This window comes from Terrapene carolina, unplaced genomic scaffold, assembly GCF_002925995.2.
Source record: "Terrapene carolina triunguis isolate 2854851 unplaced genomic scaffold, T_m_triunguis-2.0 Scaffold558, whole genome shotgun sequence".
NCBI classification, from domain to species: domain Eukaryota; kingdom Metazoa; phylum Chordata; order Testudines; family Emydidae; genus Terrapene; species Terrapene triunguis.
Window position 1 is genome coordinate 12,875,252 of NW_020664909.1, and position 24,471 is coordinate 12,899,722.

The following is a 24,471-nucleotide window of genomic DNA, read 5'->3' on the forward strand; positions in this document are numbered from 1 at the left end:
AACTCCACTAAGCACTACATTTTTGTCCTTGGGCAAGCTTTCCCTGCCACCACCACCTTTTTATTTTTTTAAACACAGTGAGGGATGTATAAAAGTAGGGTTGGGGATGGGGAGAGTGTGCAGGAGATGCTGCCCTAAAGTGTCCTCCCCAATCTCTCACATGGGTCCCTGTCCCCAGAATTTTCTCCACAGCAGTCATCTTAGAAGCCTGGCCAGGAATCTGTGGCATCAGACCACACTTCCTCCAGGCCAGGGTTTCAGACCCCCCCTCCCTGGGCCCCTCTCTGCAGCAGCAATGGCCACATTTCTTGTATTGAACTGCCAGGTGGGCAAGTGGGGGGGGCGGGGGGGTGTCCTGACCCTCCGCTGACCTGATTAGCCATCACAGAGCTCAGCCAGATCCCTCACCTGAGGTCCTGCACAAGGGACACCCCAACTGTGTCCCTGATACTAGAAGCACTCCCCCCTCTCTCACACACACACACACACACACCCATCAGCGAAGAGGCAGAACTGCATGCACTGTCACAGTGGGAGGGGGAATGAGCGGAGCAGGTTCTTACAGGGCCACACCACACCCTTACTGGGGCCACAGAGAAGAAACATAGCAGCATGGTTTCTGACCTGTGCTGTATATACAAGATTGTTGTATGGCTGTGCAGCTTAAAAGGAACGTTGATCCACACTGACACATACTCAAAGTAATAGTAATACATACATCAATCTCCAGATGGGAATTTCAAAAGCAGAGTCCTGGCCTAACTTTTCATACACTGAAGTCAATAGGAATTTTATCATTGACATCAATGTGAGTAAAGCTAGGCTAGCACTTGGTGTTTCTGAAAATCCCACATTTCATCTCTGAATTAGTATTAATATTTATTGACCCAGAACATAAATGTTAGCTTTGGCTTTGTCTGTCAAGGTTTGTCTTTTGGGTCAATAAATCTTGATGTTCAGTCCATCAGAGGAATAATGGCCAGCATTCTCTTTTCACAAGCACAACAGCCAACAAGATTTTTGCCTTTGTCCTGGCTTTCTCTGTCAGGAGTAGCTATTGAGTTCTTGCCACAGGGCAGAGACTACTGCTCTTGTGGTCACCATTGTCTTCCCTGCTCTACTGGCTTTTTTCCACATGCAAGGAGGCAGCCACTGGTGTCGGCAGCAACACTAGAATGTACACTCAGTCCCCCAGGGTCTGGGGTCTCCAACGTCCAACCCGTTTGAAAATTGACCCTGGAAAAGAGTTTCCAATGCTAGCAACTATGCTAAATTCAATATCTACATATTCTAGCTGGAGCACTAGCCACAGCCATAGTTAATATTCCCATCCCATCTCCTAGAACTGGAAGGGACCTTGAAAGGTCATCGAGTCCAGCCCCCTGCCTTCACTAGCAGGACCAAGTACTGATTTTGCCCCAGATCCCCAAGTGGCCCCCTCAAGGATTGAACTCACAGAGTGTTTTCCATTCTATGATCTTGCTTTCAGTAGTGTACAGCTTTCTAAACATTTATCTTTCACAATGAACAGTCTAGGCTCAGTCACTGCCCAAAGAGTGCTTTTTTAAAAAAAAGGAAAAACTGAAAAGAAATGCTATTCCACTTACAAAAGTGCCAAAACTGGGGGGAGAGAAAATAAGGGGGAAAGAGGGATAGAAAGTTGAAATTTGGCAGGTAAATAGTTTCTTCGGGAATAAAGGTGTCTATGTTCTTGTAAAAAATTTTGATTTGGCTGAATTAAGAGTTCTATAATTTACACGAGTTAGGAGTTCGGGCTTGTGAAGTAGCTAAATGATGGACCTTGTTAAAAATATTTCAATACTCTAAATGATAGAAGGCTACACTGTGCTTGCATGCATAGCTAATTAAAGATCATAGTATGAAAGTAGTAAGCCATGCCTCATTCAACACACAAGGAGACAAGGGGTTCATAAAGTTTTCCATGTGACCTGGCACTGTAAACAGTTTTGTGCATGAGGCATCTTTTTCAGCATCACAGCATGCAAACCTGGTTTTTCTTCTGATATTTTGGTGCCACCTACCCAAATACTGTAGGCAAATGTTAAAGATTAAAGACCAGATTGTGTAACCCCTACTCATAGTTTCAATGGAACAACATGCTACTCAAGGGGAATATGGGTGACATAATTTGGCCCTAAAAAAAGAAAAAGGAGAGTCCATGCAAAACTACAGTATATTAAGAGAATATTAAATCTGCAAAGTTAAGCATTCATGATTCAGGAACGGCAAAGTTAAGGCTTCATATGCACAAGTTTCACGATTACATCAAATTTCTGGTGAACCCCATTCATAAGCTATTAACTTGTAATTATTTCTGGGATTGAGAATTTTAGACAAGATCAGGTGAATAGATATTTCTTGAGTTCACGACAGCAAGCCCTTAAGGTTTATTCCAAACTCCTAATATTCCCATAAATAAATGAGTGGCACCAATTGTACATGGGTGTGCGATTCCTGTGAGATAGAACTGAGAGGAGAGATCTTTTCAATTCCTTATTATGTCTGTCAAAAATTTAACATCAGATATAATGAGCATTTTTATATCCAATATACTTATTGATCTACCAGTCAACCATCTTACTCCAGTTCTGCATCACTTTGTCTATTTAAGATATGGAATAAGTTTAAAAGGAAGAGAGCTGGAAGCCAAGATACAGCATCCTTTTATTAGAGGCATTTTTACAATGAGCATAGCGCAAATGCTATTCTGAAGGAAATTTTTAGTGAAGCAAAAATATCTATATATGCTTTTTGTTTACTACATCATTACTGTGAAATTGTTTAACGCCAGTAAGCCCAGAATGTAGCCAATAGAGTCTTAACATGACTCACTGACACAGTCCCCTTTAATATGAAGATGTAGCCCTGGGTGCTTATGTGTCAACATATATTGCTCCATCTAGATGAGAGTAACTTTCACTATTCACTTTTCTAACAAGTGCTGCTCAAACAACTCCATTTCTGGTTATGTGCAGTGCTCAGCTTCCTTCTGGAAAGTTGTGATCCTATTTGGGCAAAATCTGCTGTAGCCTACTATTCATAACCTGCTTAAATGTAACTATGTCTCACAACAATATTAGGGAAATAAATACTGTAATGCTGCCATTAGTGTGTATCTAATTGTGATAACACCACCACACGCAAGGTAAAAATAAGCAGCAAGTGCATTAACTGTTTTGTTCTGAAGAGGAAGCATCTCAGCAAACAATAGCAGCACAAACTATAACTACATCAGCTGCTTAAGAAACCTTGACAAATGACAACCTGAAGTCTGAGGGTCCTGTGAGGAGCCCTTAGGGGAAGACTGATCAGAGGTGGAGGACTGTGGTGCTGAACCCTCAGCTAGCTCTCGCTGTCTCTGTTGTTCAGCCTTCTTAAGCCTCAGTCGCTGCAGGCCCCTACGGAGTATAGCTAACTCAGGTGCCAAAAATTCTGACAGACAGGGGAAAAAAAAGGTGTAAAAGAAAAAGGCATAGAACATACAATAAAAAGAACAAATGACTGAAGAGCAAGGCAACAGATACTACGAGGAATAAAAGCAAAGTATTTCTTTTATATGGCAGCTTATTAAAGTGCAATAATTAGAAGCATAAACAAAATGTTTATTTAAATTTTGGTTTTTCTCTTTCTAAATGCATGAATCACAGGACGTATAAAGTTCAGTTTTCATGGTACATGCCCTCCTCCATACCCCCAACCATTTAAGCGATTAACTGAAGAAAATTTAAAAGTGAAATATACCAAGATAGATTTAAAATAAAACAAAAACCCTAAATTAATCTTTTTATATGTTCCTGGTATGCCTAACCAAATTAGTACTCTCGGTAAGTAGAAAAAGTTATGCAACCTTAATCCATGAGCTAAAACTTCAAAGACACTTAAATTTAATGGTTTTATTTTAAAATGTCATTTTAACCAAATAGTTATATAATCCCAACTGCCATTAGGGGAAAAAAAATACCTGGGAAGGGGATTATGGACAGAGGTGACAGATGTCCAAGCAGAAAGCAGCAATTTTTAATATTGTCAACTATTTTCTGGTAGCCTTCAATTTATACACTCCCACATACAAACCTTAAGAAAAAAAAAAAATCTGGAAAAACTGCTAACTAGATCCATAAAAAGGTACCTCAAAAGGATCACCAAGGTTTCCTGCCACTGCCTTTTAGCACTAATCTCTCTTTAGATACCATCTTAAATACTTAACTATTCTCACCGTGCCCTCTTCCTACTATTTGCCAGCTACACACTTTTCCTTCAGGTACCAGGCCCATCTCTGATTCATTGCTATTTGCTGAAATCGATCATTACTACCCAGGAGTCTAAATTGTTTCTCCTCCTTCCCTTGCTCTATTCAGGTTTCCTCTGGTCTTGGGTTCCAGTGTCCCTTGTCTATCACTACTTCTGGATATTACAACCAATCAGTTGGTGGCTGATGATGAAATGTAACAGGAAGGAAAACGGAAAATATATATCCAAAAGGACCCCAGCATGCAAAACAGATATGCCAGGAGGGGTTGTCAAATAACAGAAAACCTAGTAACTTGGGGAGTCAAAGTTCCAAGTATGTTTTAATTATTTTTTAAATTATTTCTCAATTGTGGCTAAAATTGCAGTTTCCAGTATTTGCTTAAAGGATTCAGTTCCACTTAGTCCAGAAATCATGGTTATTTAAAAGTTATTAAAAAGTTATCCCTCACATTTTAAAAGGACCGATTTTTCTTGTCTATGAATTTCTGCTTTACTAAAATCTTTTAATAGCAGTCAGAATCTTCAAGTAGAAGTTCAGCTTGCCAGCAAGTGGAGTCAGAAAACAAAATAAATGCCAATGGCACTTCCTCAGTTCAAAATAAGGTAGAACTTGCTTAAAATCGGGACAAACCTATGGATTCAATTTTGTCCCAATTAATCTGACCATCTAATACAAAGAAAATGTATCCAAAAACACAATCAACATGTGCGTGTCTCTCTGCCACTCAGTTGATGGAAATAAAGTCTGATTAACATTTTATATATGGGTTGTTGCATAAAACTGAGTAGTTTACAATGTATCACTAATTTAAAACAGCAGCACATTAAAATTAATATTAAAACCATCACAATAATGGACATTTCCTAGTTTCTGTTGAGTGAGACAGACAGAGCAAAAACCAAAACTAATATGTTCATTTTATACCCATTTTAACAACTTTTTGTAAGTGACAGGGCAATAAAAATCTCTATCAGCTATGATTTCTCTCTTAAAGAAACAGAAGATTAATTTCAATTTTACAGTTAAAAGTTTCCAGTGATTTGTCTCACTACAGGAGCTTTAACAATGATCCAACAATACATTTGAGAGGTTTCAACTTCTCTAACAGAATATAAACAAGTTTCAGATGAACTGGCTAATGTGACAAAGATCCCATTTTGTATTATTTTTATGCTGGCTATTGACTGTATAGATTGTTTTTCAAAATGTAAAAGAACAAGAGTATTTCTGAAATAGGAAGTCAGGCATTCATTGTATGATATACTTTGAGGACAACACAGTATGCAAAGGACTTAAATATGTACTATGATTCAAATAAACAGTAATAAAATCTTTGGGCTTCAAAGGGGAGGTTAAAAGCGATAAAGAATCCTGTGGCACCTTATAGACTAACAGACGTATTGGAGCATAAGCTTTCGTGGGTGAATACCCACTGTCAGACGCAGGGGAGGTTATTTCAGGTGCCTGAAATAAATGTTGCAAATTATAAAACAGAACAGTGAAAGTTACTTGCTTAGTAGTCTATTCTCCTGTTCCCTTATGAATCATGCTCTATTTCTATGAAAGTCACTCTGATCCACAAGATGGTGACTGCCCTCAGTTTCTTAACACTTACTAAAACTTTTCTGTCCCCCGCAAATGAACATCCGTCATTGCCCGCTCCAAACTGATGGCTGGATCATCTTTGGCTTTTCCTCTCAAGGTTTCCAACCCTTCCCACCCAATCATCTTTTCCCTTTAGGTTTTGCAACCTTCTTCTGTTTGCCTTTCCTCCTCTTCACCATTATATTCAAAATACTGCTGTTACAGTCCTCTCTTTTTCCTCTCCTGTCACTCACACCACTTCATGGCCTACCACCCTGCCTTTTAAATTCTCCATCCCTTAATGATCCAACAGTCCTCCTACACCCAGAGGTGAAAGTAAGCTGGTACGGTACGGCGTACCGGCAAGAGCTAGTGCGCCGTGCCGGACTGGACCAGCTTTCGCGGCGGTGATTTAAAGGGCCCAGGGCTCCAGCCGCTGCGGGGAGCCCCGGGCCCTTTAAAGCGCCGCCAGAGCTCCGGCAGCCAGGCTCGGGCGAGAATTTAAAGGGCCTGGAGCTCCTGCCACTGCGGGGCGCCCCGAGCCCTTTAAATCCCCGCCGGAGCTCTGGCAGCCGGGCTCCCGTGGTGATTTAATGGGCCCAGAGCTCCGCCGCGGCTGGAGCCCCGGGCCCTTTAATTCTCCCCTGAGCCCCAAGGCTCCCAGCCGCCTCTGCAGCTGGTAGCTCCGGGGTGATTTAAAGGCCCTGCCTCTTCCGGTAGAGGCCACACCTCTTCCAGTTGAGGCCACGCCCCCGCTCAGGACTCCGGCGTACCGGTAAGTCCTTTAAGTTACTCTCACCCCTGCCTACACCTCACACTTCATTTCCTTCTACTTTCCCTTCTCACTCTCCATGTCCCTCTCTCATTCCTCCTGTCTTACTGCTACCATTTCCTCCTTCCTGCGTGAGCAGATACAGCTGTAGATACTAACCACAGAATCATAAGACTGGAAGGGACCTCAAGGGGTCATCTAGTCCAGTCCCCTGCACTCATGGCAGGACTAAGTAATATGCAGACCATTCCTGACAGGTGTTTGTCTAACATGCTCTTAAAAATCTCCAATGATGGAGATTCCACAACCTCCCTTGGCAATTTCTTCTAGTGCTTAACCAGCCTGACAGTTAGGAAGTTTTTCCTAATGTCCAACCTAAACCACCCTCGCTGCAATTTAAGCCCACTGCTTCTTGTCCTATCCTCAAAGGTAAAGGAGAACAATTTTTCTCCCTCCTCTTTGTAACAACATCTCTCTATGTGCAACTTTACCATCTCAGTGAATCGTGTTATTCCTGACCAATAAGTTACTATTGTAATCACTCCTGCAGGAGAGATGCTGGTTATTCAAAAAGTGGTATTTTTTTCATATTCATAACTGAATTAACATTTGAACATATAATTCAGGAGCAGTGTAAGAATAACGTCTCTGGATAAGACAAAAAACTGAAATCCTAACCAGTTGTGGTCAAAGATCTCATTAAACATAATTACAGTAGTTTAAAATGTCCATTGCCCTCAAAAGTCATATGATCTTTCAAACCTGATGTGAAGCAAACTTCAATTAATTTTTTTGGTGAAGGTTGCTTAGTTCCCTGTTTGATAGGAATCTGACATTGGAAGTGGAGGAGAGAGAGAAGGGGGATGTATTGGGAAATAATGGTATCAGTTGGACTCCACATGCTGGCATGAGAAACTTTTACCCAAAGTTTCAGACTTACTCAGAGAAATACAGAAGGAAAAATTTGTTCAAGTGAGTGTGCATTCTGTAGGAGAGATGTCAGAAAAATGCTGGTACAGAACTACATAATGCAGGAGGAGAGTCACTACAACAGTTGTCATTATGCAACCCACAGCGTTTAATAAAGTAGGCTGCAGCAGTTCTCTAACACAGTAGGTGCAGCCATGGGGACGACAGGCCCCAGTATACAGTGACATATAACGAACAAAGCAAAATGACAGTCAGATCAATACCGGGATTTGTAGTCGTTGGTGGCCATCTCTCTGTATCATACATGAGGGTGGCTGAAATCTGCTGCATTTTATGTATAGCAGAGCCCTTGAGCTTTTGACAATTTGTGAATATAAATCTTGGTTGTTATAGTATCAGCATCAATATGCTGTGTGCAAAAGCTATAGGTAACTGAAAGCCCCTGATATTCAGTAAAATGGGTTCCTGACTTTCTCATTTATTAGGAGAGATGAACCACACTTCAGTTGGACTGAGTAAAATTGTTGCTGTTTGCTTTAGGGAAAGTTAACTGGGATACCAGACTAATATTGGTATATTTGAAAGTTTTTGGGTTTTTTAAAATTACCTTTAATAAACATCCATTTATATCTTTAACTTCTCTTTCTTCCATGTTTTTAAGCAGCAGTGCTGGCCTGCCCCTTTCTGATAATGTCCCAAAGGGTCTGACTGCAGCAGACATAGCACAGTGAATGGCACTCTCTCTTTCCTCTTATGGCTGCTTCTCAAAGAAGATTGTGAGATGGGAAAAATCTCATCTCTCCCTCATCCCAGCACATCCACTCAGGGCCTGGGAGAGTTGGAATCAGTCATCTCCTCCAAGGACAGCAACAGACAATGCCTGCAATAAGTATCAGAAGAGAGAGGGTGGACCTTACACAGTACTGCCTGCCCCAGATTTTCAAAAATCACAACTCAAGCCTCAAAAAAAATCATGAGAGATTTTTAAAAAATAATAATTGGGGGGCAGGGATTATTTGCCTTCTAGTTTCTCAAACTTTTGTGTGCACTCAGGTCTCATCTTAAAGCTTTTCTTTATAGCCATAAGGACTAGAAACTTACTTTTTTTTAAAAAAACTGAAAGCTGAGATTCTCATGTAAACACATGATTCTAGCAGCTGGGGCTCTAGGAAACACACCAGTTATTGAGAGATTTGTGAGAAAATTGTGGTAGTTGGCAACACCTCTTGCAGGTGGTATCCCTGGCCAGCTACTATGCACCCACAGGGATCCAGGACAAACAGTCCCTCTTCTGCGTATTGGTATAGAGGGGTGTGCCTCAGCTCTCTCCCACAAAGAGATCATTGATATTAATAACTAGGCTAAATTCTCCTTTCATTTACGCCAATGTAAATGTAAATCTCCATTTAAGACAATGGCGCTACTTCAGTTACAATATTAGAAGTGAAAATAGAACTTAGATTATTAAATGGAACAGAATACTCTACAAGGTGAGCCCTGTCCATCCAGATACTTTCAACAGGCAAAGCAACACTGCCCTAGTTGATTCTGGCATGGTTTCTATAGGTCCTGGGTGTATATACTGGCTGAAAGGGACGTATCATTCCAGATTTCCATTGATGAGCAAAAGATGACAGATTTTGCTATTCATTGTGTTGGAGCTACTGCAGCCAAATCTCAGCAGGAGGGGAAGGTTATCTACTTATATGCCATGAAGAAAACAGTTAAACAATACAAAATATAGGGTTTTTCCCCCAAAAAAAGTATAATTAATTTTTAAAAACAAGATTAGTAATTTTCCTTGAGATTCTCTTTTTGGGAAAGTGTATTTCTTTATAGTCACACTTGAGAGTATCACGTAACAATAGAAATATCTAATCTACACTCATGACATGCATCACCTCAACAAGACTATAAATCAATTACCAAAAATGTGTCAACAATAAAATTGTAGTTTGTTATTTAAGTAATTTGATAAACCATGGCATATTGGATGGATTTCTCCTCACCAGACTGATGGAGGGTAGGATGAGCAGAGGCCTCCAAAGATGGTCTTTGTTCATTGTCAGGTGAGGATAGTAAGGATGTGGAAGGGGGGGTTTCTATTGAGGAAGACGTTGAGGGAGCTTGCGCTGACATTGTAGAGGATGAAGAGGATGGAAGCTGTTCAGGACCATCCACTTCCATTGCAGTCTCTGATTCAGCACTTGGCGGTATGTTGTTAGTAATGGAGGCATCTGGTCGACTGGTTCCACCTTTGGGAAAAAAAAATAGCAAATGCACATTTAGAGAAGGACCCTTTTGTATGATCATTTAATATTTTGCAAACATAAAATGTTCTGTACTGTATAATATACTAAAACTACAGTTTGTGCCCCAGAAAGCTTCCAATCCAAAAGATCTTGTTCATCCAACCTCCCTCCTTCATGTAAAAAAAAAAATCCTTGTACTATCAACAATTCTGTTTATCCTTACTAAAATAAGTTATCACCTCTAGACCGAGATCTTCCTCGTCCTCGGTTGCTCTGCGCAACTTCACTAGCTTCTTCAAACCATCTTGATAGCATGTCTGACATCCTCTGCATCAGTGAGACGTTAGGACTTTGCTCCCCTGTAAAAATAAAGATATTGAAATTATCTGCAATTTTGTAAAGAATTCAAGAGACCCTTTTCTTTTTCCATATAAAAAGCATAGTACTGAAGTTATACATATTGGTATCCTCAGAGTGAAATCACTTTTTCAGAGTAACACTAAGTTATTCTAACTCATATTGCAATTTGAACATGGCAATAAACTAAAAAAACCCTCAACTTTCATTCTGCTTTGCAATTAAATTGGAGTTTCCCTATATCTGACTTTCTGTAACTGAGTTCCACTGTATTCAGTTTGAACACTTGTTAGAAAAGTTGAGAGGTCAGCTGTTTCAGATTCCCACAATTATTATGATTTTATTCATTATTAAACAGGACATTTTTACTAGATAATACCTTCAATGCAGGAAAAGAGATATACTGATTATTCCACTATCTAATGTAAGTGGCAGAAGGGAATTCAAATTTCCACAAATTTCACTTGTTGCACAACTGACATGTATCTAGTTAGAAGGTGCTGTATTCAAGACCACAGGTAAACATATTATATGTATTACAATATTGCCTAGAAACCCTAGTCATGCACCAGAACCCCATTGTACTAGATGCTATACACACAGAACAAAGACACAGACTGTTAACCGTTTGGGGTGGAGACTAAGCATAAGATAAAATATAACAGATGGATAGATAAGCAGGGGGATTACAGGGAAACAATGAGACAATATATTGGTCAGCATGATAGGCAGTTTTCAGCAAACTTGCAATTCAACCCTTGTAAAAAAATTTGTACGAACTATGACAAAGGAGAGTTTTGAGGAAGGCTCTGAAGGTGGATAATGAGGTAGCTTTGTGAATGTTTACAGGGAGTGCCTTCCAACTGTGGCAAGCAGCATGGGAGAAAGCATGAGGGTGTTTGAAAATTTAACAAGTGGACAGTGGAAGCTGGCATCATCAGCAAATCTGAGGCAAGTATTGACAGCTTGATAGCAAAAGAGACGACAGTAGGATGGGGATTGACTGTGATGGCCCTTGAAAATGAAGACAAGTAGCTTATGTTTGATGTGACAGAGAAGGGGAAGCAGTGAAAGGATTCAAAGAGAGGGGTGACGTGGTCAAAGTGACAGACTAGGAAAATGATCTTTGCAGCAGCACTCTGGATGGATATGAGTGGGGCAAAATGGCATTTGTCACAGCTAGAGAAAAGGATGTTGCAGTAACCAAGATGCGTGATGAGAGCTTGCATGAGAGTTTTAGCTGTGTCGATGGACAGAAAGGCTGTAATTTTAGATATGTTATACAGAAACAAACAGCAAAATTTAGATATAACCTGGATGTAAGGACCCAGAAAGAGGTCCAAGTTAAAGATAATACCCAAGTTATGGGCCTGAGTGACCAGCAGGGTGATGATGTTGTCCACAGTGTTTGAGAAAGGGGCTTGGGCAGAAGAGGGAGATTAAGAGCTCTTTTGCAGACTGAGCTTGTAGCTAGACATCCACAAGAATAAGTCAGAAACAAAGGCCAAGATTTTAGTTTGGACAGAAGGAGACAGGTCTGCAGGAGAGAGGTAGATCTTTGTTGTCAACATAGAGATGGTAGTTGAATTTGTGTCTGCAGATGAAATTACCCAGAGATAAGGGGTAGAGGGAGGGGAGAAGAGAAGGGAACCAATGACAGAGCCCTGTGGAAGCCCTGAAGAAAGATCAAGGGCAGATGAAGAGGATTGTCCAAAAGACACAATGAAGGAGTGATTATAGAGATAGGAGGAGAACCAGGAGAGGACAGTGTCACAGAACCTAAGACAGACATGATTCCAAGAAGAGCATGGTCAGCTGTGTCAAAAGTGCCTGACAAGTCAAGGAGGGTAAGGATGGAGGATTGGTTCTGAACTGTAGCTATGAAGGAGTCATTTTCTTTGGCAAGAGTGGTTTCAGTGGAATGCAAGGGACAGAAGTTGGATTGAAGAGAAACTCCAGACAGCAATTGTAAACAGTGCGTTCAATGAGCTTAGAGATTAAAGGAGATCGGGTGACAGTTCGAGAGGCAAGTGGGCTCAAGGTCTGGTTTTGTAAAATAGGAGAGATTAAAGCATTTTTGTATTGTGAGGGGGGAAAGCCAGAAGAGAGCAAGAAGTTAAGGAGAAGAGTAAGGTAGGGCATGAGCGCAAGGAAGATTAGGAGATGGGATGGAGTCCACCAGAACAACTGGAGGGGTTAGAGGAGGAGAGTAGATAAGAAAGGCAATGGATATAAGGTGGAAGGATGAGGTAATAAACAGATAATTTAGCACAACAGAAGTCTCAGCTCACCCACTTGCCTAACTAATACAATGTAGCTGCTGTCCCCAGCACATCAGCCACTATTTAGCTGTATCAAATGAGAGTCAACGTGCTGAAGCTGCAGCCTTAGTGAAAGTAGCATCGTTGAACTAGCCATAGCTCATATAGGGGGCCAAGTGAAATGGAGAGAAGAAAGGAAACCTATGGAGGAGCAAGGGAAGAAATATTCAGACAACCTGAGTGACAGACAACCTCGGTGACAGGAAAAATTAGGTGGGTGGAGTTGTAGTCCCCGAATTTAATATACCTGTGTGTATCCCAGAATTTGGCAGTACTGCAGTCAGCCATTTTGTATGTTCAACCACTGCCACCTGAAACCCAAACATCACATAGCAAGGAAAATCTTAGGCCCTGAGAGGCAAGGTCACACAGCTGTATGTTTGCAGCTCTGCTAATCAGAATGGGAGGCTGGGACAGGGGTTAAGTTTTCATGAAAATAAAAGGAATGTGTTGACAGATGACCTTGGTTTTAGGCCCCTCTGATGTAAGTTTTATTCTTGTTATGATTAGAAATGCTTCGCTGATATGAGAATAATGAATTGTCATTGGCTATTGCTAGGAAAATTGTTAGCCTATTAGGGGCTATTATGAGTTACAGAAGAATCTCAGAGTTATGAAAGCCTTAGGAATGGAGGTTATTCGTAACTCTGAACAAAACGTTATGGTTATTCTTTCAAGTTTGCCACTGAACATTGACTTAATACAGCTTTGAAACTTTACTATGCAGAAGAAAAATGCTGCTTTGAACCATCTTAATTGAAATGAAACAAGCACAGAAACAGTTTCCTTACCTTGTCAAAACTTTTTTTTTTAAGCTTTCCCTTTATTTTTTAGTAGTTTACATTTAATACAGTACTGTACTGCACAGTATTTGCTTTTTTTGGTCTCTGCTGCCTAACAGCGTACTTCCGGTTCCAAATGAGGTGAGTGATTGACCAGTCAGTTCGTAACTCTGTGGTTCTACTGTATGTGCTTTGTTTGGAGAAAATGTATAAAAAGTTTAATTAGAAAGTGTGCTTGGGAGCAGTCCGAGGAAGTTTTCTTTGGGCAAGGATCTGACATCTAAAATTCCCCATAAGCTGGAATCTGGAAGCCAAGTTGTTGATCCTTTGAAACCATCTTAACTTAGGTAAATATAAAGGTTTAAGATGCTCTGAAACCTACTGTGACAGCATGCGTGTGTGTTTGCGCGTGCGTGCATGCTTAAAATCTAATTAAAAAGTAGTTTGTATCAATTATATCTAGGGCCCTACCAAATTCACAGCCATGAAAAATGAGTCACGGACCATGAAAACTGGTCTCCCAACCCGTAAAATCTGGGCTTTTGTGTGCTTTTACCCTATACTATACAGATTTCATGGGGAAGACCAATGTTTCTCAAATTGGGGGTCCTGCCCAAAAGGGAGTTGCGGGGGAGGGGGGGGGTCACAAGGTTATTTTAGGGGGGTTGTGGTATTGCCACCCTTACTTCTGTGCTGCCTTCAGAGCAAGGCAAACGGGGAGCGGCGGCTGTTGGCCAGGTGCCCAGCCCTGAAGGCGGCACCCCACCAGCAGCAGTGCAGAAGTAAGGGTGTCAATACTATACCATGACACCCTTAATTCTGCACTGCTGCCTTCAGAGCTGGGTGGCCAGAGAGTTGCAGCTGCTGACGGCCCAGTTCTGCAGGTAGGAACGCAGAAGTAAGGGTATCAATACCATACCATTCCATCCTTACTTCTGTCCTGCTGCTGGAGGCGGCTCTGCCTTCACAGCTGGGCTCCCGGCCAGCACCTGCCGCTCTCCAGCTGCCCAGGTCTGAAAACAGCGCTGTTGCCAGCAGCAGCGCAGAAGTAAGGGTAGCAGTACTACAACCCTCCCTACAATAACCTTGCAACCCCCCCCCAACTCTTTTTTGGGTCAGGACCCCTACAATTACAACACAGTGAAATTTCAGATTTAAATAGCTGAAATCATGAAATTTACTATTTTTAAAATCCTATGACGGTGAAATTGGCCCAAATGGACAGTGAATTTGGTAGGGCCCTAATCACACAAACACACGTGAAGATGAGAGAAGAGATCATTAAGGATATGCAGATGAAAATGCACTAAAGGGCAAAGGGGAAGATGTCATTAACGAAAGACAGTAACTTTCCCCAAGCTTTCCAATTTAAAATGCAATAGGATCACTGTTTGCTGACCCTACTTTATTATTGGCAAAGCAATTTTTGGACCTATTAACCGCCTCTATTAACTGCTTCTGGTTCCAGCAACTGCGTAATAGTACTTTACAGATGTGGAAGCATAGGCATCAAAATTAAATGACTTGGCAACTGTAACTAATGAATCAGTGGCAGAATCACGATTGAAACACTATTGTTTTGATTCCAGATTTAATTATTACACAGTATTTCCTCTTGTAGCTTTAGCAAAAAGTAACGCCATATCTACATTAAGGAAATTCACACTGGTGTAAACTTAATTCAGTAAATCTTAGTTCACACAGGTACGGTGCACTTAAACTATTAACTGCACTGATGAGAATTTCCCTAATGCAGACAGGGCCTAAAATTTACTACATTCAATACAGCAATATTTTTCATCTTATGTTAAACTATAAGTGAAATATTCTAAAATTTGGTATGATCCTTAAAAACTGCAGATAATTATGTTTTAACACTTTATATATTTCAGGAATACTAGAAACAACCATTAAAATAACCACACATTACCATCTCTTTCTCGTTCACTCTCAGGCCTTGCTCTTGGTCCCGTATCTGACCAATCCCCTCTTAGTCTCAAACGTTTAACGGGAGGTTGCCGTAACTAGAAAAATAAAGATAAGCAATGGTATTATATAAATAAATAAATAAATAAAAAACGGTTACCTACCTTCCATCACTGTTATTCTTCAAGATGTGTTGCTCATGTCCAATTCGTTCTAGGTGTGTGCGCATCCATGTGTACAGTTGGAGATTTCTGTCTTAGCAGTATCCGTAAGGTCGGCTATGGCCACGCTCATGCGCTGGTCTATTAGGTGCTGGCGGCCCTACACCCTCTCAGTTCCTTTCTGCCGGCAACTCCGACAGAGGGGCAGCAGGGCGGGTAATGGAATGGACATGAGCAACACATCTCGAAGAACAACAGTTACGAAAAGGTAGGTAACCGTTTTTTCTTCTTCGAGTGCTTGCTCATGTCAATTCCATTCTAGGTGACTCTCAAGCAGTATTCTGGGAGGTGGGCTCGGAGTTTACGGTCTTCCAGCTTGCAGCACTGCTCTAGCGAAGCCAGCATTATCCCAGGCCTGCTGGGTAAATACGTAATGGGACATGAACATTGGTGGCCCTACAGCTGGGTAAGTACGTAATGGGACGACCAGATGGCCCTACAGATGTCCTGGATAGGCACTTGAGCTAGGAAAGCTGCCGAAGAGGCTTGTGCCCCAGTTGGATGGGCGGTTATGATCGCTGGAGGGTTCACTTTTGCTGGATCCTAGCAGCAGCGAATGCAGGCAGTGATCCAAGAAGAAATTCTTTGAGCAGACACCGGATGACCTTTCATCCTGTCGGCCACTGTGACAAACAACTGCGTCAACTTACAAAATGGCTTGGTCCTTTCAAGGTTAGTGTCGTCCTGACATCTAGGGAATGCAACCTACGCTCATCCTCTGACTTATGCGGCTTTGGGAAAAAACAGGTAAGTAAATGTCCTGGCCTGTATGAAACTGAGGCCCTCCTTGGTCAGGAAAGCTGGGTGCAGCCACAGCTGGACCTTGTCTTTGTAAAAGACCGTATAGGGCAGTTCTGAGGTAAGCGCCCTAATCTCAGAGACCCTGCAGGCAGATGTTATTGCAACCAAGAACACAGCAGAAAGCCAGAGGCTTGAAGGGGGAGTCCCGTGAGCCGTGACAGCACAAGATTCAGGTCCCACAGAGGGACGGGGTCCCTGACATGTGGGTATAGGCGCTCAGGGCCTTAAGGAACCTGGCAGTCATGTCCTGGGCAAAAACCAACCTGCCCTCGAGAGGCGGATAGAAGGCCGAGATAGTGGCCAAGGGGACCTTGTTAGATGAAAGGGACAGGCCTTGGAACTTGAGATCCAGAAGGTAGTCCAGGATTAACTGCAGTGAGGCCCGCTTGGGCCGAATGCCTTTATCCAAGATACAATAGGTGAACCGCTTCCATTCGGCCAGGTAGGTAGCTCTGATGGAGGGTTTTCTGCTACCGCACAAGACCTGTTGGACACCGGACGAGCACACTCCTGCTCCTCTGCATTTAACTATGCAGCAGCCAAGCCATCAGGTGCAGCACCGCCAGGTTTGGATACAGAAGACTGCCGTGGTTTTGGCACGTCCAGCCTGAGAGGTAGCTGTAACAGAGCAGTCAGAAGAGGCCCAGCAGCATGCCAAATCAGTGCTGGCATGTCCAAGCTGGCACTATGAAGATCACCTTTGCCTGGTCCAGTTTGATCTTCATGAGGATTCTGTGAATTAACAGCACTGGGGGGAAGGTGTACAACAGAGCCCCTGACCCCGGGAGCAGAAAAGCATCCAACAGGGAGCCTCTGTTGATCCCCTGAATACAGAAGAAAAGGTGATATTTCCTGCTCTGCCTAGATGTGAACAGGTCCCGGGGTGTCCCCCACCTTTGGAAGATGATGCTGACCACTTCCGGATGGAGGGACCACTCATGACAAGACGAGACGGTCCTGCTGAGTCGATCTGCCAAGGAGTTCCTGGACCCAGGGAGGTGTTCGGCTACGAGATGGATATCATGTTGTTCACAGAAGTCCCAGAGCCTGAGGGTTTCTTGGCAAAGTGCAGACGACCTTGCTTGTTGATATAGTACATAGCCACTGTATTGTCCATCAGGACCTGGATCATCCTGCTTCTTATGTGAGGTAGGAAGGCTTGGCAGGCCAGGCGAACCGCTCTGAACTCCCTGACGTTGATGTGTAGGGAGTGATCGTGACTCGACCAACGACCTTGCATGCTGAGATCGCCCAGGTGGGCTCCCCACTTCAGGTCCGAGGCATCGGAGACGAGGGTCATCGGAGCCGCGAAGGGAACCCCCTCCAACACCGATGCAGGATTCTGCCACCATGCGAGTGACGACAGGATGTGGTCCATGACCTTGACTACCGGTCCACGCTATGTCTGTTGGGGACGTAGACCGATGCCAGCCACCCCTGCAGGGGCCTGAGGATGCAGGTTGTAACCTGAAAATATTACGTTAAGCATCCAATGGTCTGAGGTCAGCCATGATCAGGCCGAATGGAAGGGGCAGATAGTTGAGGAAAGAGTGGGAGGGTGGATCCTGGGATGTGACTGGGGCACCGTCCTCGAGCACACCCTCAAAATACCTGCTTCTGGCCTCCTTGGTTCCTGGAAGGGCCACCCTGAACAGACAAACGGGAAGACAACAGGCGTCGCTGCTTAGACCCCTTGACGCTATCCTTTCTCCTGTAGATGCTCAGCCAGGGAGTTCCTAGGACCTAGACTGGGGAGGCAGAGAACAGAATGGCTTTCTGGCCTGCTGAGGGGTATGAAGGCCAAAGGAGCGGAGGGTGGCACAGGAGTCTTTAAGGCCGGGGAGACTTGCGTCCGTGAGCTCGGAGAAGAGCCCTGCCCCTTCAAACAGGAGGCCCTGAATGGTGGTCTGCATCTCCTGGGATAACCTGGAGGACTGCAACCAGTAGCTGCGCCTCATGACTACCATAGAGGCGACCACCCTGGCTGCCAAGTCCGTAGTGTCCCAGGCCACATGGAAGGCCACTCTCGCCTTCTTCCACTAAAGCGGCAAACTCCTGGGCTCGGTCTTGTGGGAAGGCCTCCTTGAATTTGCTAACGGAGTCCCACAGATTAAAACTGTATCTGCCTAACAGGGCCTGGTGGTTAGACATCTGAAATTGCAGGGTGTCCGTTGAATACATTTTCCTGCCAAACAAGTCCAGTCTCTTGGTGTCTTTGTTTTTTGGCATGCCACTGACTTGGCCCTCCCTGTCCTTTTCATTAATAGCGGACACGATCAGTGACGCCGCTGGAGGGTGTGCATACAGATATTCAAACTCTTTTGCAGGGACGTAGTACTTCTTTTCCGCCTTCTTAGAAGTCAGCGGAATGGAAGAGGGGGTCTGCCACAGCGATTTGGCATTCTTAAGGACCCCTGGGTGGATGGGCAGCACGACCTGGGTTGGAGTGGAAGAGGATATAACATTAAAGAGGTCGGACTCCTCCACAAACTCAATTTTCAAGTTCAAATTGATCCCCACCCTTTTAAGGAGGAGGGTGCTCCTTGAAGTCGTCGGGGGTACTGCCCATTTGTGAGGGACTCACCATCGCTTTGTCCAGAGACAATGACAAGCAGGGGAGGGCGGATTCCCCTTCCCTCTCCGGGAATGGTTCCTTATGCACTGAAGCCTGCTGCGCTGCCCCCGCATCGGATTCAGTACCATGTTCCGACTCCAGTGCCGGCAGTGCCGGTTTGTCCGAGGTGGCCAGGGAGGAATGGTAGGAATACGGGACCGGCATTACCGGCACACCCCATGGGTTCCAGTATAGCCACTGAGTGGGCCACTATCCCTGCTGCCATGCCACTGCTGCGAATACCGAAGTGGTCTCACAGGTCGGTGGCAAATCACCCTTCCTCAGTGAGGGGCTGAACTCCTAGTCTGACTTGGACCACTGCCCTTCTGGTGATCAGGGCGGAGCCGTTGAGGCCTGAGTCTGCCGACTGACCCTGGTCAACAATGAGTGAGATGAGGACGAGGATCAGTGCCTGCCCGATGAGCGGTACTGGGGAGTTGGAGACCAGTGCTGTGATAGGGAGCGATCCCGCCGCCGTAGGGACCGATATCTCCGAGACCGCCAAGGCCAGCAGTTCTCAACTGGGGGTCCACGGCCCCCTAGGGTCCACAAGCCCTTTCAGGGGGGCCACAGAGCCCCACAGCTGAAACCCAGTGCCCAGATCCCAAGCTCTGAAGCTGGGAGCAGCGTGGGCCAGAAGCCAGTGTCTACCCCTGCCACGAAGGCGGAAGGGCCCTCAAGCAGATATCCCGCCCCTTTTGGGTTCGCGGGCAAAAGTTGGGGTTTTTTTGTTTTGTTTTTTACAGGTTCTGCATTAGTCCTTTCTATGGGAATCCCCCAAGCACTTCAAACAGCTTTTGTGGGGGGTCATTAATAGGCACTGGCCTGTTGCATGATGAGCATGGTTAGAAGCCGGGGGAATAGGGCCTGCCCCGCTCCAGGGCAAAGTCCCAGCCGGGACTCTAACTACCAAACTACTTAACACTTAACTTAATGGCTAACTAAGTACCTACAAACTACAGGGCCGCCCAAAAGGGGGGGCAAGTGGGGCAATTTGCCCCAGGCCCTGGGGCCGCAGGGGCCCCCACGAGAATATAGTATTCTATAGTGTTGCAACTTTTTTTTAATGGAAGGGGCCCCCGAAATTGCTTTGCCCCAGGCCCCCTGAATCCTCTGGGCGGCTCTGACAAACTATAAACAAAGAAGACAGACAATGGGCTGTAAAGAACTGCTAATGCTTTTGCAATGCAAGAGGAGGTGCTCGGACCAACCATCATTGGCAGCAAGAAGGAACTGAGAGGGCGAAGGGCCAGCAGCGCCTAATATACCAGCGCATGAGTGTGGCATTCAAGGGGGCACCACAGCCAACCCTACGGATACTGCTAAGGCAAAAAACTGATGACTGTGCACGTGGGCGTGCACACATCTAGAATGGAATCAACATGAGCAAGCACTCAAAGAAGAGCAGGAAAATATTGAGTATATAGGTGAAATAAAAAGTGTAGTCATCAAGTTGCACAACTCTTGTAGTTTCCATCACAAATAGCAATACACACAAATCAAATATAATTAAGCATAATGCTATATTAAGACAATGTTAAGGCTAATTTTAGTCACACAAAAATATTAAAATTTCAAGCTATGACTCCCAAAACAGCCACAACCCTACCCCTTGCACACAGTTTATTCTACACAGTATTAACTTTAGTGCATTAACCAAGGCTCTATTTATTCCAAAATAAGTTGGGCCTAGAGCAGGGGTCTCAAACACGCGGCCCGCGGGGTTCTTTTGTGCAGCCCGCCAAGCTCCCCACGCCCCCCCCACACCTACCCCGTGCCACCACGAGCCCCGCACCGCTCCCTGAAGCGGCTGAACTACTGTATGTCCCTGCAGCCCCGGGCAGGGGGGTGGGAGGTGAGTAGAGGGCTCCGTGCTCTTGCAACTCCCATTGGCCGGGAACTGGGAACCGCAGCCAATGAGAGCTTTGGGGGAGGTACCTGGAGGAGCAGCAAGAGCAGCACCTGGTGCTGTTCTCCCGCCCCCCCCCCACCCGCCCCAAGGGACTCCAGCTGCTTCCTGGAGCGGAGCGGAGCCGGGCCGGGTACAGGGCAGGGAGCCTGCCCTGGTTGTGGTGCGCGGCGCTGCCACCCTGGATCCGCTCTAGGTAAGTAGCGCCGGGCCAGAGCCCGTACCCTGCACTCCTTCTGCACCCCAACTCCCTGCCCGGAGCCCCCTGCCACACCCTGCACCCCTCACCCCTCCTGCACCCCAACCCCCTGCCTGGAGCCCCTTGCCACACACTGTACCCCAACCCCCTGCTGCACCCCTCACCCCTCCCGCACCCCAACTCTCTGCCCTGAGCCCCCTGCACAGCTCCTGCACCCCACACCCCAATTCCCTGCCGTACCCTGCACACCTCCTGCACCTCAACTCCCTGCCCTGAGCCCCCGCCACACCTCACACCTCTCCTGCACCCCCTGGGGGCAGGGAGGGGGCAAAGTTGGAGTGAGGACTTCGGGGAAGGGGTTGGAATGGGGGCAGGGTGGGGGCGGGGCCAGGGGCAGCAAGTGGAGAGTGTCAGTGATGCGGCCCTCGGGCCAATGCACTAGTCCTCATGGGGCCCTCGAGGTCATCTGAGTTTGAGACCCCTGGCCTAGATTCTGCAGCAAAGTCCCTGGACTCAGCAATATCCCTACCAATTCTACAGTAGCCAGAGCTGTAATTTAAATGGTGGTTTTGAATTAAATATAAAAATGAATACAGTCAGCACAGTAACTTGTGTTGATATTAAATCTAATTTATTTTACCATGCATTTTTATTTTCTGTATGATGCAGATTTTTGCACTGATGACACATAACTATACCTTAGATCAGTGGTTTTCAAACTGTGGGTCGCGACCCAGTACTGTCTCACAGAACGTAAGGCACTGGGTCACTGCAGCTCTGGTCAGCACCGCTGACCGAGCCGTTAAAAGTCCCGTCGGCAGTGCTGCCCAGCTAAGGCAGGCTAGTCCCTACCTGTTTCAACACCGTGCTGCACCCCGGAAGCAGCCAGCAGCAGGTCCAGCTCCTAGGCGGGGGGGTCACGGGGCTCCGTGCACTGTCCCCGCCCCGAGCAATGGCTCTGCACTCCTATTGGCTGATTCACAGCCCTGAGCCAACCCCCCAAACCGAGAGCTCCCTCATCCCCGCCCCACCCCAGAGCCTGCACCCCCAGCCCTGAGCCCTGACCCCCTCCCACACCCCAACCCCCTGCCCTGCCCCCCCAAAACCCACAGCTCCCTCCTGCACCCCAACCCTTCATCCCCAGAGCCTGCACCCCGGCCCAAAGCCCTGCACCCCCCAACCCCCTGCCCATCCCCCTCCAACACCCTGAACCGCTCACTCCTGGCCCCACCCAGCAGCCCTCACCCCCAACTCTCTGCCCCAGCCCTGAGCTCCTCCCACACCCAAATCCCTCATCCCCAGTTCCGTTAGGTCATGGGCATCAACAATTTTCTTCAACTGGGTCGCCAGAAAAAAAAAGTTTGAAAACCACTGCCTTAGATAATGTCAGGGGCAGGAAGAGGAAGTAAAGGTTTTGGTAGCTAGGGCTCAGACCACCTAGAAAGGAAATTTTGGACTATGCAATAAGCATATTTGCTAGGTATTTCTGCCTAGACAATCAGCAGTGAAATAATACTGACATTTAAGTTGTCTTTAGTTTTGAATTAAAAAGCCATTGAGGTAAAGGGGGAATTCGTAGCTCAAAGCTATTGTTTCAGACAGTCTGCAGACTCAAGAAGATAACACTACACTGCATTCATGTTTTCAAGGCTATTCTCACAACCATAACATATTTCTTTTTAAATGAAAAATTAGATTCTGGAGCAAAATTCTGCAGTAACAGGGGACTGCCAGAGCCAATTCCACACCTTTGAAATTGCTTAATATACAGGTCCCTCTTAGTAGTACAGTTGTTCCGAACCTTTGTTGCAACCTCCCACTCCCCAGTGGCTTGGCAGCGAGGTCACCCACCACCAACCTGAATCCCTTCACTCCCAGCAGTCTCTCCTTTCTTCTGTCATGTAACTTTTCTGTTCTTTCTCCTTGTCATCTTTTATTTCTTTCCTATTGTTTTCTGTTCTTTTACACGTTTTTGCTGATTTCTCCTCACCCACTTCATTCCCCATTCTCTTTGGTAGCTCTAATCACCTTCCCCATTCCCCCGCAGGCTACATGTTTCTGGAGGTATAGGACCATACAAGGCTGAGGCAAGTACCATGAGAGCAAAGAGAAGAAACTTGAGGTGATTTGGCTGCTGCCTGAGCCTGTAGCCTTGAACTGTGATCTGTTCCAGCAGTCAGATACATCATGGGCCACGGTGGGAGCAGGGCAGGAAGGTGGGAGGGTTTTTGAGGAGTCACCTTCAGCAGCCTCTTTGGATAACTTCACCAAAGAGTTAATCTGGGCTCTTATTCAGGTGTTGCCATTAACCTGGTTCTCCATCCACACACACAAATGTTTGACCCAAGTTCTATGGTACTCTCAACCAGGCCTACTTGGCCCATTCTGAGACACAGACTAACACCCAAGAGAGGCTTCCATTTGGGCAGCTATCCCTTGACTATCCAGGAGGATGCAGGTTAAGCAACTCGAGTTCTGATAGTCCTCCAAAGGACCTTCCCACAATTCCTCTTATGTCCAGGAGAGAAGTTTTCCCACAACCACAGAGTGGCTCAGCTTACTGCAGCACAAAGAACCATGGGATATGCCCCCAAAAGGCCTAGCACCTCACATAGGTGAATTCAGTACCAATGAGGACACTGTATCTTGAGTTTGGTTTATAGTGTGGCTGCTCACCTTGCGTTAGGCTAACCCAGGTCCTGATCACTCAAGTAACTTTGCAGTGAAGATATATACTTTGTAGCATGCATAGGGAATGGGGGAGTCAGCGGGGATGTTAAGGGAGGAACTAGAATCCTGCCCAAACCTTGTTTATGCTCTCCTCTGTCCTGTAACTCCCTTCCCTCTCAATCACCCTTGGTTAGGTAATACTCCCTTAATACACGTTTTACACAATGAAGAAATGCCTGAGGTGCATATGATCAGAGAAAATTGTGCCACTGCTGACAAACAGAAAGATTCTTCTGATGCATTCATGTGGAAACAGATAAGAATGCTGCCATGGAATCCATAAGTAGTAATGAAAGGGAGAAGCAGGATAAGGAACATTCTGATCAGTGGCAACCTAATGACCAGGAAAGGCTAGAGGTGGAGGGGAACTCTATCTTTTTTCATTTACATCACCGAGGCAAGTGCTCAATTGCACAGAAGGCAAAGCAACAGCTTCAGATAAACTGCTGCTACTTTCACCTATCTCAGTCACACCTGTTCAAATCCAGCTAAGGTTAGAAGACTGAAAAATGACATAACTGCTATTTGTCAGTCTAAGTGAAATGAGTTGGTGGTCTCAGTCTAGTCCCACATCAAAAAAAGACACCACTATGGTTGGGACTGTCTGACACTCTAGTTGGCAGTCTCAAAGCCACCAAGAATTAAAAGGGCAAGGAAATGTAAATGTAATGTAAACTCCCCTCTTCGCTCCTTGAGGTGTTCCTTTCAGGTAAAGGTACACTGGCAGGGCAGCATAGGGAATCTTACACTCACACTTGGATATGCCAAAACTATGCTGTGAATAAATTCAGAACATCAAT

General features: G+C 45.2%; 1 protein-coding gene across 5 annotated transcripts in view; it reads right to left on the minus strand.

The window, feature by feature from the left end:
- DCAF6 (DDB1 and CUL4 associated factor 6) overlaps positions 1-24,471 on the minus strand; it is a 164,410-nt gene that overhangs the window by 61,544 nt on the left and 78,395 nt on the right. For 3 of the 5 annotated variants that reach the window (XM_026659013.2, XM_026659014.2, XM_026659012.2), the window contains exons 8-10: positions 15,202-15,295; positions 10,051-10,170; positions 9,569-9,814 (exon numbers count right to left, since the gene is read on the minus strand). In XM_026659013.2, the coding sequence (XP_026514798.1) occupies positions 9,569-9,814; positions 10,051-10,170; positions 15,202-15,295 (460 nt within the window). Of the gene's footprint in view, positions 1-3,285; positions 3,454-9,568; positions 9,815-10,050; positions 10,171-15,201; positions 15,296-24,471 lie in introns of all 5 variants that reach the window. The other 2 variants (XM_026659011.2, XM_026659010.2) reach the window with 1 other exon arrangement.